Source organism: Geospiza fortis, unplaced genomic scaffold (assembly GCF_000277835.1).
Source record: "Geospiza fortis unplaced genomic scaffold, GeoFor_1.0 scaffold41, whole genome shotgun sequence".
Lineage (NCBI taxonomy): Eukaryota > Metazoa > Chordata > Aves > Passeriformes > Thraupidae > Geospiza > Geospiza fortis.
The window spans coordinates 15,344,055-15,357,083 of NW_005054299.1; the positions used below are offsets into that span (position 1 = coordinate 15,344,055).

Consider the following 13,029-nt stretch of genomic DNA (forward strand, 5'->3'; position numbering starts at 1 on the left):
TAGAATGTTAAATTAAAAATCGCCGCAGAAGTGTTTTAAGCACAAATTCATAATAAATTTCACATAGATTTCATCTGTTCGTTTTTTTACTGGGAAATTTACCAAACCATTCTACTTTATTTATCTATCTTCCCTGTCCCAAACATATCAATTTCCTTCAAATTACAGAAGCAAGCTCAGGAAGTTCGTTTATTTGAGGTCGTATCAATGGGATCAACCACATCAGTGCCTTAAGACTTACATTATGAGTAATCGACTGTTTCATTTCATGTATCTTAACTACTCCTAATTCCCCTTGGGCTTCCTGTGCTTGCTGCATGTTGTGTTCTATCTGCTGGGGACAGTCAGCGTGCCTATTTTTAGCAGTGACAAATTAAACAGCCCTCACAAAGAAAGATGCAACAGCTGTTAAACAAGGATATAATATGAGTGAATAAACATCTCCCACTGACTTGTCCTTTTCAGAGAAGTTACTTGTTATTTCCTTTTTCTCAACGTCTACAGAAGAAAGGTATGGCTTTGCTAATTACTGCCTTACAAAGCTCAGGTCAGAGTTTTCAATCTGCAGCCCCACAGATTGTGTTCAGTCTGACAAAACAACTAATTCAATATGCTTCTCAGGAAGCCTCAGTTTCTTCCTATCACATTTGCACATCCTAAACTATACCACACAATCTCTTTCTCAAGTTTTATGCTGATATTTCCATCAACATTATCATTAGCCTGCAAGGCTGAGCTCTCATTATTGAAATGTCTAATGCTGAACAGGTTTACAGCCAGTACAGACACATTCCACCTTAACAACCCCTTATCACAGCATCTACTGGATTAATTACTGCAAGGTCACAAACCCTTCTAGATCAAAAGAGAACTGACTATGGAGTTCAACTTAACTGGCCTAATTCCAAGGGGCAAAATTTTTCATTAACTGGACCAAGTTTGTTTCTGATTCTATTTGTGTTTGTTATGATTTAAATATAGGTAAGTAGGAAGAGCTTAGGCAATTGCTAGCACAGTCATAATTTTCTTTCCCAGACAAATGGCACAAGTGATGAGGGCCACTAGAAAAGCCTTGGCATCTCTAAAGTTACAATCAATATATCAGCTATGATATACTGGTGCTTTAATAGGGAATGCCAAACACCTTTTTTGGGCAGCTCCTCAAAATATTGGAAGAGTGAGAGCAACACTTAAAAGTGTTCTACTAGATAGTGCATCACATGTGGTTCATCTTTGAGAGATTCACGTATTAAATCAGTCTCAAAAAAAAAAGTCATGCAAAACGAATACAAATAGTACAGCATTGGTTAAAAATTGTCCTCCGATTGCAGGGGTTCCGTACTGTTGTTTCCTTATCACAAAAGTTTCGTACTTTCTTGGTGTTTCCTCATGGGCAGCTCCTCCAAGCACTGACTCTTTCTCCCTCTCAAAGTAGCCAACTGACTCCAGTTCCCTTCTCAACCAGCCACCCCACTCTTTTACAGCACTCTTCTTCTCATTGATTAGAGCTGTGGCCTGTTAAAGTCAGACCTGCTCCCAGTCTTTGATAATTGGCCCAGCTGCAACTCCTTAGGGGTAAGATTACTTTCTACACTATCTTTATTTCCTTATATTCTATTCCCATACAAAAAATGGTAACAGAAAAATGTATGACAAGTCTTCATGTACAGTTTAAAATTTGAAAGTGAAGTGAAAGTTCAACATTATCTGACAAAAGCTAAAATCTTGCAACCGTAAGAATTACTGAGTGGATAGCATAAATTAATCAAATATATAGACCTACTTGATTTTCACTCCCTGTGTATTTATTCACATACAGTAATCATTTTCACATTTTCAGTCTTTTCCATGAATACTAAAATCACTTTTATAATGGCAGGCATTTCTCTCTCCATTTCACATTTGTGATCAGGGCTAAACTTTGCTTACACTTAGCCTTAATGGTGCATTTCTGTTGAGCATTAAATCTCATTTCAAGTCCCCAGCTATGCAACATTCCTTCCACTTACAGACTCCTGCTGCTCGTCTCTGCATTGGATCATTAAGTGCTGCTTTGCAACAGCATCAAAATAAAACAAATCCCTTTTTCTCAGTTCGTGTTTGAAATGTTATCAGCACACAGTTGAAGAAATTTATTTAGACAGTCGTGGTCTTACATTTCATGTATAGAATACTTCTCCTGGTCTGTTGGAGGTGTAAGACATCTTGCTGCAACAAGAGCAAGGTGTTTTGATTCAAGGTGGGGAGGGGGAATCAGCCCAAGAGACACAGCAGTCTTGTAGACCAGTAGACAAGACAGTTACCATCTGATGAGACTGGAAAAGGAGGAATTGCTTCTGTTAATGCAAGGTTGCCATTCACTGACAAGTCAACAGTGACTACCTATGGAATAGTCAGAGATGTAAGCAGAAAGGAAGCTTCAAATCCTGACAACCTGCACCAGAATACCAGCAAGGCTCTGAGACAGACTGCAAATTAAGCCTCAGCCTTTCCAGGAGTTTCATCGTAATACTACAAAAGCTCAGCAGCAGCTTCAAGAGGAAGCTGCAGCCTAGCTAGCAGAGTGAACTGAGGCTGCTCAAAGTCACTTTGTCATCTGCAGCCAGAACTGCAGGAGGAAGACAGAAATGAATGCTTATCACATCTATACCTCACACTAACCTTAATAAATACAATTCTGTTTGCATTGTTTGGGGCACTGTTATCCACAGCCTGAAAATAGCTCAGCCTTCACCAAGATGGCATTTTATAAAGTAGTGCTTTGCTAAAGAAGTGTATTTTTCCCACAGCTCTTTCTAGAGGGTACAATATACAACCAGTACAGAACCAGTACAACCTCTCAGCATTGTTGAACAACAAGAGAACAGCTGGCAAGATAGAGAAATTTGGAACAGGTTGCCTTTCAGAGTACTATAGCTAAACCCAGAATTTTAATAGCATACGGTTTTGAGTAATTTTTTGGTACATGTATTACACATTAAAAATATTGGCAAAGGTTTCAAAGAGGATTTTATTTTTTTAAAAATAATTTATACAGCACTGAATATTCTGATGACTTTCAGACCTAAAATAATCCCTATACACATGTAGGTGTTTGTGTATTGTATTACAACCTGGTACGTGTTGCCCCTCGTATTTTCAAAAGAAATAACTTTTACAACTTTTCCTCAGGGATATCACAATCTTTATTTTAAGCAACTCTCAGTTAATATTTTATCACCCTGTCATTACATTGTCTTCTATTAACATACCACTATTCATTTATTAGCATTTATTGACTTTAGGCTGCAAATTCAGAAAAGCAGACAATGTTGCAGGCTCAGTGGTTGTTAAGACCTTTGTATTCTGTGAATCTGTCAAAAGGGCATCCAAATCATTAAGCACTAAAATAAAAACCAAACAAATAATAATTTGGTCTGGTAATTTTTTTCAAATGTTGTAAATACACAGCAACAGTGTAACAAAACATTACATTTAAGTGGTACATCCAAAAGTAGCATGGGCTAATAAGCTCCTGCAAAAGTTGCAAAGCTTGTCCATTGCAGATAGGATTGTGTGCAAAGCTTGTCCATTCCAGATAGGATTGTGAAAGATAACTGTGAATTCATTACTTTCATCCTAAGTAGAAGGGCTCTTGTTAATTGCTAAATTTTTCCTGTTTGGACAGGAAGTCATCTAGCTAACAGTATCTTCGATTTTATTTAAATCACTTTTTATCAAAGTAATCTTCCAGAAGCAAAAGTGATCTTCCAAAAGCTTTCGATTTATAAGTTCATGGTCCTTGTACTTGCCAAGACTTCATCATGGAAGAAGGTCTCAGCAAACAAATCGGAGTTTTGCAAAGCCTCAAAAAGACGCTTATAGTCTTCTGGATACAAGTTACACATTGAAGCATTTTTGGGAATTTCTAGTGCTTTCAGTAATGTGTCACTATTGTCCAAGCTCCAGGAACTGAAACAAACAAAACAAAATCATAATGGAGCATTTCTTTCTGTGAAAAATTAAAAAGCAAGAAACATTATCTGAAGGTCCACTCTTTCATAGCCTCTAGAGGAAGCTAACCTCTTCTTGCAACACACTTTCAATCCATACTGCAAACAAGAAGAAACCTCTGCTATTAAAACACATCAATAGCAAATAAAGCCTCCAGCACACACAGACAATACCAAGCCAAACAAACCTCCTCATTACAGGAAAGGTACTTGCTCTCCTTCAACCATCCTAAATTCATAAGTCAGTAATAGGCATTACGGCCTAGAAAGGGTGCTTCAGTGCTGGAGAAATTAAAGCCAAGGATGACTCAGTATAGCATGAACTAGTGACTTACACCTCCCAGGTATTTTCTTCTACACCTAAACAGATGTATCCACCCTCCCTCCCATCTACATCTTTGCTATGAAAGCTATACTTTTATAAATGTGCACATACATTAACTATTTCCCAGACAGGGAAAAAAGTGTATAAATACACAGAAGATGCATATTAGAAGCCTTCAACTTCCTGGCTGAAGGATCAAGTGGAGATGAGGTATACCACTGAGCTTTAAGAAAGAAATCCATTAAGGCTCTTTCTACTTGTCTTTCTCAGACAGTTACTGGAATTTAGTAGCTTATTTTTTCCCCCTTTCTGGAAATTAACTTTCATAACCTACTATCAGCAAATGAGAAGTATATTCATTATTTTCATCAGCAAGAAGTCAACGCTTTCCAGACTGTGAACACCTTCCATTTCTGGGAAACAGAAACCTACTGATCATAAAGAAACGTGAATAGCTTGCATAATTGGTAAAGTCCAAAGCCTAATTTTTTAATTAGCCATTTGAGGACATCCCCATTGCACCTTCTATAACCTTCAGCTGTTTTCATTAGTGTGACTTTGATGTCTGTTGTAAGCTGAATCTCTTTCAGCTTTTAATTTCTGTACCTGCAAAACTCTTGGTAGCTTTATTATTGTATCTGTAAAGTAAGTGAAAACTTCTTACAGATATATGACCTAAGCTCCATTGGAGGTACAGGAATTACTGCACATATACATTCTAAATACTTTCCAACCTTCCTGACAGGAACAGTCCCCAAAATACTGTATAGCAGGTTGCATAATAAAATCTTCTACATGTTGATAATTAATTAAAAATTAATTAATGAGGGTTTTTTATGAGGTAGTATTTCATCTGCAAATAAACACTGCTTTGGGAACGTATTTTAATATTTTTATATATTTCTCTGAAGTATAAAAATTGTAATTCTTTCTTACTTACCTTAATCTATCAGTAAGTTTAGACTTGGGTTTAGCAAAGGACTGTTTCACCATGAAAATAAAGGTAGATGCATTTGAGGGCTTCAAGCCTCCCGTAAATAGATTTTGCTGAGGAGTCAGTCGTACCAAACAGAAATGGTCATTTGGCAGCCGCTGCAAGAAAAACAGAGCAAGTCACTGAAAAAATCACTTTTTAAGACAGTATCTATCTTAAGCCAAGAGTTTCATCTTTGCCGCCAGTAACATTTCTTATTAAAAGTCTTAACAAGATGATTTCATCAGAAGATGAGGCTTCACCTCCCTGTGCCTCAAACAGAAAAGGAAATAGAAAACAAAAGAAACATACTATCACTTGGGGTTTATTTCTATATTTTTAAACTGGACTTTCTTTGTTGAAATAGACAACACAGGCTTGGTGTGAGTTTTCAAGATATTATATGGCCTATACTATGCAAGGTATCAGACCTGCCTTTTATATATAAAGACAGAATTATGTGAGTGTAACACTAAGACACTATTGCAACATGAGGATTTCACAAAACTGGGACAAAGTGGAGTCTTCAAAGGAAATAAATGTACTTCTGTATTGGCAGCAATGGATATATTACGTCTGGCACCTCTACTTCTGAAGTTGTCCTGGTACATCTTGGATAGCCCACCTGATGGGGCTCTCCACATGGCTTTCCAGCAACACAACTAAGCATATAAGGCACACCCAGTCACTTATATATTACAGAAGTATTGCAAACTACACTCAATACAGCACCACAGCAGCTTTCCAAGGGGCTAGAAACTCAAAAATATTAAGTAAATGTGCTTTTATATTATCAGAATTAAATAGGAATATTCCTTTAGTATACAAAGCAACATCATTACTTTTCCGAAGGAGAGAAGTAGATAACACAAGGTATTTTTGCACTTCTCAGATTTAAGTTCAGAGACTGGTGCTTTTCTACAATTAACTTGCACATGAAATCTATCATAGACATGTGAATAACTATTTTAACCAAAACCAGCAGCATACTGATTGTGTTATTGACTGTGGTAACACTTGTTTTGTTCAAGCAGGTAGCTGTGACCATCAGTAACTTTCTCTGCAAAATACTTTACCTATTCATATTCCTTTGTGCTGTTTACTCACTACATTTTTTCCATCTCAGACAATAAAGATACGAGTTTATTTCAGTTTCCAAGAAAATAGCAATTCTTCACTCCACTTTTGATGAATATCTATGCTGCCCTAAATTTTAATTAGAACAGTTCTTAAAAAACACATCTGTAAATGCTGCTATAAAGTTACTTTAACCTTTCATTAAGAGTAGTTTAGAAAAGGAAATACAACAATCTTACCCCAGCTTTTGGTATCGCTAGTCCCCCATTTTTCAAATTGGTTGCAAATGAAGACCAAGGTTCCTATGGGAGGAAGCAAATGGATTATGTATTATGGAATTAAAGTGTTTTGTTAGAATAGAATAGAATAGACTATTTCAGTTGGAAGGTACCTACAGTGATCATCTAGTCCAATTGCCTGAGCAATTCAAGGCTGGCCAAGCTAAAGCACTTTAGAAAGGGCATTTTCCAAATGTCCTCTTAAATGCTAACAGGCTTGGGGCATTGACCACCTCTCTGGGAAGCCTGTTATGGTGTTTGACCACCCTCTCCCAAAAAAAGCACTTGCTAATGCCAAGTCTAAACCTCCCCTGGCACAGCTTTGAACCATTTCCATATATCCTTGTCAGTGGATACCAGGGAGAAGAGCTCAGCACCTCCCTCTCCCATTCCCCTCCTCAGGAAGCTGTGGAGAGCAATGAGGTCACCCCTCAGCCTCCTTTGCTCCAAACAAGACAAGCCCAAAGCCCTCAGTTCCTCCTCATGGGACATTCCTTCTGGTCCTTTCACTGGTTTTGTTGCTGTCCTCTGAATGCACTCAAGGACTTTCACATCCTTCTTAAATTGTGGGGCCTAGAACTGCCCAAGTGTTTAAGGTGAGGCTGCATCAATGCTGAATTCAGTGGACAATCAGCTTTCTTGACCAGATGATGATGCTGTTTGAGGCACCCCAGGGTGCAGTTTGCCCTCCTGGCTGCCAGGGCACACCCTGCTGCCTCAGACTGAGCTGCTGCCAGCAGCAGCCCCAGGTGACCAGTGGCCAGCCAGGTGTAGCCCAAATCAGCCTTCTGAGCTCTGCCCTTCAGTCAGTTCTCCACCCAGCACACCCTGAACCTGCTCATCCCACAGCTGGACAGCTTTTCCAGAAAGATGCTGTGAGGGACAGTATCAAAAGCCTCCCTAGAATCCAGAAAAATTGCATCCACCATTTTCCCTCCATCCACTGGGCAGGTGACCTTATCATAGGAGGGTGTCAAATGGGTTAAACAAGACTTTTCTTTGTGAACCCATGTTAGCTGTGCCTGATGAGTTCATTATTCTTCAAATGCTTTTCAATAGTACCCAGCAGACTCTGGTACTCCAGAATGGTTGCAGTTACTGAGGTTTGACAAACAAGTCTCACGTTGTTCTTTGTAGGAAGATGTGGAATAACACTGGCCTGCTTCAGTCAGCAGGGACCTCCCCAGACTCCCAAGACTTTTGGTACCTGATCAAGAGAGGTCCTGCCATGGCTTCACCAGCTCCTCAGTACGCTGGGGTGAATTCCATCAGGCCCCAAGGACCTCTGAACATTCCGCTGATACAGCTGGTCCCTTACAGTTTCAGTGTCCACAAATGGAAAGTCACAGTTCCCACACTCGTGGTCCTCTGGCTCAGGGAGCCAGGCAGACCATGGCTTATCAGTACTATTAAAGACTGAGGCAAAAGAAACATCAAATGCCTCCACTTCTACTTTATCCCTGTTAGTCAGGTGACCTCCTTCAAAAAGTACTATTCTTCAACTTCTTAAATATTTACTTTAACGTATACCTTGTAGTATAAGGTATTTGGAAGACAATGGGCAGTAAAACCTTATTTTAGATTAGCAAAACATTTAAACTAGGACAGTAGGTTCCTAGAAAAATGGAGCACAAAGATAAATCTGAAAAGCATTAACTAACTGAAAGTTGATGGCCATGTGCTCATGAGGAACTTTTACAACTTTTACAACTAAACCACAGCATGTTTCACAAGGGAAGAAGGCACTGACTAGTAGGAGAAGCAGGTATGCTTGGAATATTTAAGCACCGAGACTCAAAAAAATTTCTACTAAACACAGCTTAGGAAGTCAAAAGCATACATGTTGGCAAAATTCAGAGGATATAACAAAGAGCAGACAATGACAGATTGGAAAAGCAGACTTCTAATTTCACACAACCATTGGCAAAATAGAAAAGGCTTATCTGGTGTGTAAACATCTTTTTTTATCTTCTAGAATCTGAGAATAAATGTTTTTGAGTACAATGGCATGCAGTGAAAGCACTGACATCATAGTAGATGACAGTGTTGCTTAATTGAAAGAATTTTATACAAAACATGACTGGTTTAGCTTCTTACAAAAGTTTTTCAGCAGTTCTCCAACTGATTTAAACATCAAATTAGCTTCCAATTAGTTTGCAATGCTAAACCACTATAAATAAACCCTTTTCTAAATGCATGTCCATACACAGTTTTAGGCCATATCAGCTGGTACAAAACTCTTACCTTATGCAGTAATTCAATTTCATACCCTAGCTGTGCAAGTACAGTAAATGCTTGATAAATCTTCGACTTCCCAGGCTTTGCTGTTAATACCTAAAAAAATGGCAAAGAGCAAGCATTTTTGTTGCAATAACCAAGACTGTGTATTATCTAAGCAAAATCCACATATATATATATATATATAAAAGTAAGAAATTCAGTTAAGTCTAAAATTCCAAGGTAAAGTTACATTAGGCCTCTAACATGTGCTTTGTGCTATTTTAATTTATCTTGTCAGAACATAGGGCTAAAACACGTAATATTTGAAATATTTCTTCACAACAGTTATTTGGATAACTGAACTATGTATGAATCCTCAGCATATACTTTCTGGTTCCTTTTAAGGCAGAGAATTTTCACACAGAAGAGAAATAAGGATCAGATTTCATATAACAACCGTAACTTTGGCAGAGTTATCAGTTTGCACTGATAAGATAAAATTCCCAAGAAGACACACAAAGCAGAGTAAGGAAAACATGAGGTGACCACGCTGAACATTAAGCAACTGGCAGAGTCATCATCCTGATCAATGTTACAAATCAAACAACTCTTAGGGCAAGGAAAAAAGAAAAGCTTGTGATTATTCTCAAAAACACCAAGGAAAGAAATAAATTGTAGCAGGGAGATTTAACTTTGTGTAATAAATTTACACAGCCTTGTCATAAAGATAAAAAGCAAGAACAACCAACAAAAAGGAGTAAACAATGTCTAGTTAAAGAAGGTTCCAATAGCTTTTACTACACACCTGTTATGTAACAGAGTTCACATTATAACCAGAAAAATTAATTTAAAAAAAAGGAACAGGGACTACCTTAAATGAATAGGCTGCCCTGTATTTAGTAAAACATCCGACCATTAAAACATACCATACAAGTGGGTATTTCAGTGGTGTCCAAACTGCCATTTCACAGAAGAATATACTTAAGACATTTAATTTTTTTTCAGTGGGGTGTTAGACACAACACTGGTTATGTAAGGACAAGGACCTGAAAGTCCTTGTCTACTTCAAGTAATTAAAGGTTTATGATTCTGTACTAACCTCCCAGTTTCATGGTGGAGGGACAGAGAGAAAAAGAAGTCATCCTTGAAGTATAAGTACAGTTCTAGAGCCTTGGGACAGCATAAATTAGGAATATGTAATGCAGAAAAGGCTCTGCACCTTAGTTTACAGAGCATTAATAAAAAGGAGTGTAAATCATTATATATTGCCTCTATTACTTTCAGTACTGCATACAAAGCAACTCAAGAGGACAAGTGCATCTCACTGTATTGGTATTTAGCGACTCTGAATCCTCTTCACTTGTGTTTTTGTGTTTTGAATTCAGTCTTCGTTAACTACTACCTGCAACTAGTAAACAAACTTTTTGCAAAAGCATGGCACAGAATTTAATCACCTCACAATTTACAATGGAAAGCAGCTAGTCTGCTGCTGCATATACTTCTCAAGGACCAGTCTTCACAGTTTTAAGATCTCTGGTTAAATGACAACAGAATGTTTCTTAATAGTGCTATCACAGCATAAAGCAAACAAGTAGGAAACTGACAATACTTAAAAATTCTGGTAGAAAAAAAAATCACTAGCAAAAACATTAAGTACACAATATAAATGGGTTTGTGTTCTGTGAAGCACCACACCTTCATTACCTGTAAAATGCCTTGCACATACCGTATACTCTTTTTCACTTATAAAGAGGTTGAGTTCCACTCTTCCGTATCTGTATATGGAACTGCATTCATACATGGCGAAAAGAAGTCTCCAAAGTCTGTTTCTTTCCAGCTGTTGTGGTACAATTCCAAAAACTTTCAAAGGAACATCTGTTTCCCACAATAGCAAAAGTATCTTTAAAATTTTGCAGTATGTATTAGACAATCTCATTAATTCTAATGTCTACACTACAAAACTAAGAGAAGAGAGTCTTTGAGTTCATGTTGTTCAAGAATGAATACAGTTCAAGCCTTAGTCAAAGCTAAGCCCAATTTGCATTAGACAAAAACTTTAAATGACAAGAAAATACCTAATTATCTGATATTGCAATGGGGTAGGGGGGTGCGGGAGGGGCAGTTCTGAAGCTATCATGAGTCTTAAGCAAAGCTGAAACGTGGAAAACAGCATCTAATGATCCAGCATGTGTATTAAAGAGAAAATATATCTCAAGCAAATCCCAAAGTTTTTGCCAAACTGCCTACGCACCCTTCAAACACGTGTTTGCAACATGTGGGATCATAAACATATACCTGCCCTCCAAGGAACTGCTGCTACACCCAGGGTTTCAAAAAGTTTTTCAGAAGACACAGCAGGTGGTTTCAAAGCTCCCTTCGCCATAGGATCCATTCTGAAGAAATCTCCATGAATCACCTTTAACTGCCCATCCAGGCTACTCTCTAGGAACTGAATAAAAATAACTTTAGTTGAAGAAATCTGGATATGGAAACTAGTTTTGCAAAACACCCAACCCAAACAAAAAATGCATTCAAGCACTACCTAAAATTGTTACCCAGTCAACAAGAGTCAAACCTGAGCTGCTTCTTACAGATAATAAAAAGAACAGCTTCTTTGATTCAGCTGATAAAAATAATTGCCCCCTTCAATTGACATTTTCAATTGACAAATTTGACAATTTCTGTGCTGTTCAACTTGAGCTTTAAACCACATTCTTAAATTTGTAAGATGTTTTGCAATGTTTTTAAAAAACCACACAAACTACTAAACTAAGGAAACCACCCCTTTTAACAATTTGAAACTAGAATTCTTCATATCTGTGGAGAGGATACCTTTTATACACATTTTAAGTCAGGTGAGAGTCATTGGTTCCAAACCAGCACTGTAATGCAAACCTTCTAGAGCAACTTCTGCAGCTCTGTGTCTGACCCCCTCTGAATCCATGCAAAGCCCAGGTGAGCAGCAGAGGACAACACATGTGTCAATTGTAGGAAAACAGACTAAATAGAACTGTGAGATAATCAGAATAACTAAGAGTATTTTTGCAGATTTTTTACAGGTTCGTACAGAAGTCTTGCTTGAACATAAACATCTACAATGACTCCAATCAGTTTCAAATTTATGCATGAAATTTTATTTATGCATAGAAAGACTATGTATGAACTTGAATTCCTACATACACAAAATGCCAAATTAACTTAAAAACATTCTGCATTTGTGATGTACAATGCCAAACTATATACTGTTATTAGGCATTATGTCAGATGTTGCAAGTAACAACCACTGTCCAATTCCTTTTTGATCCAACAATTACACGACTATTTAAGCTCTCATTTTCCCTTTAATTTTGTTTTAGAAACATGCAACTGAATCAAAAGTATACCTGTAAGTCTGTAAGAAAATCTGAGTTACTTTCCAGAGCTACCACTCTAAAACCTGCATCAAGCAGTGATTGAGTCAAAATCCCAGGACCTGAGTAGGAAAATAAAGAAAAAAAAATTAGGATAGCGTTTTTGTTTCTAAGTGATTACCTTTGGTGATTTTCCCAACACAACACTTGGGACATATCACCTTCAACAGGAGATAGCTTTTGTTTGTTAAACACATCTCAAAACAAGAGTTAGAGAAATTATTTACAGGCAGCCTGCCCGAGATTTCTCGCTGTATTACACCGAGCACAGCATTACAATTAGATACTGAACAGCACTGGAGATAACGTTTGGAATATTTCTATTACTTTTTCTTCTGCCAACTGAAATATACTGTGAAACCTTACCGACATTATCTTTAAAACACATTCTGCAGAAATATAAACAAAAAAACCCTCAACCATTAAGTAACTGCAGAGGATCATCCACAGCCCATAATCCTGGGTGTGCTTTTACTCATAAAGTTCGCCTACAAGACCACATCATTACCTGACAGAAAATGCCATCTCTGGTCACTCTACAGGAAAGTCTTAACACGAGTGACTCAAGCCTCCAGACTGTACCCTCACTAATCCCCCAAGCTCTGCATAAATGCGCCCCCAGGCACACCCCGGGGCCCGCACCCACATGTCTCGGGAAGGTGCCGGGCGCGGGTCTGGGACATTCCCAGCTCGGGATTCCGGCCGGGACATCCCGGACCGCAGCGCAGCTGCCACCCCCGCCCGAGATCCCGGG

The 13,029-nt window shown here is 38.1% G+C and overlaps 1 protein-coding gene across 1 annotated transcript; it reads right to left on the reverse strand.

Moving 5' to 3' along the window:
- Positions 1-2,992: 2,992 nt before the first annotated feature.
- On the reverse strand, positions 2,993-12,357 carry TFB2M (transcription factor B2, mitochondrial). Its single transcript, XM_031060909.1, has 7 exons — positions 12,249-12,357; positions 11,161-11,314; positions 10,592-10,740; positions 8,890-8,979; positions 6,607-6,669; positions 5,258-5,409; positions 2,993-3,951 (listed from the first exon to the last, which is right to left on the reverse strand). The coding sequence occupies exons 2-7, from the start codon at positions 11,255-11,257 to the stop codon at positions 3,765-3,767; spliced, it is 738 nt and encodes a 245-aa protein (XP_030916769.1). The 5' UTR covers positions 11,258-11,314; positions 12,249-12,357; the 3' UTR covers positions 2,993-3,764.
- Positions 12,358-13,029: the final 672 nt, after the last annotated feature.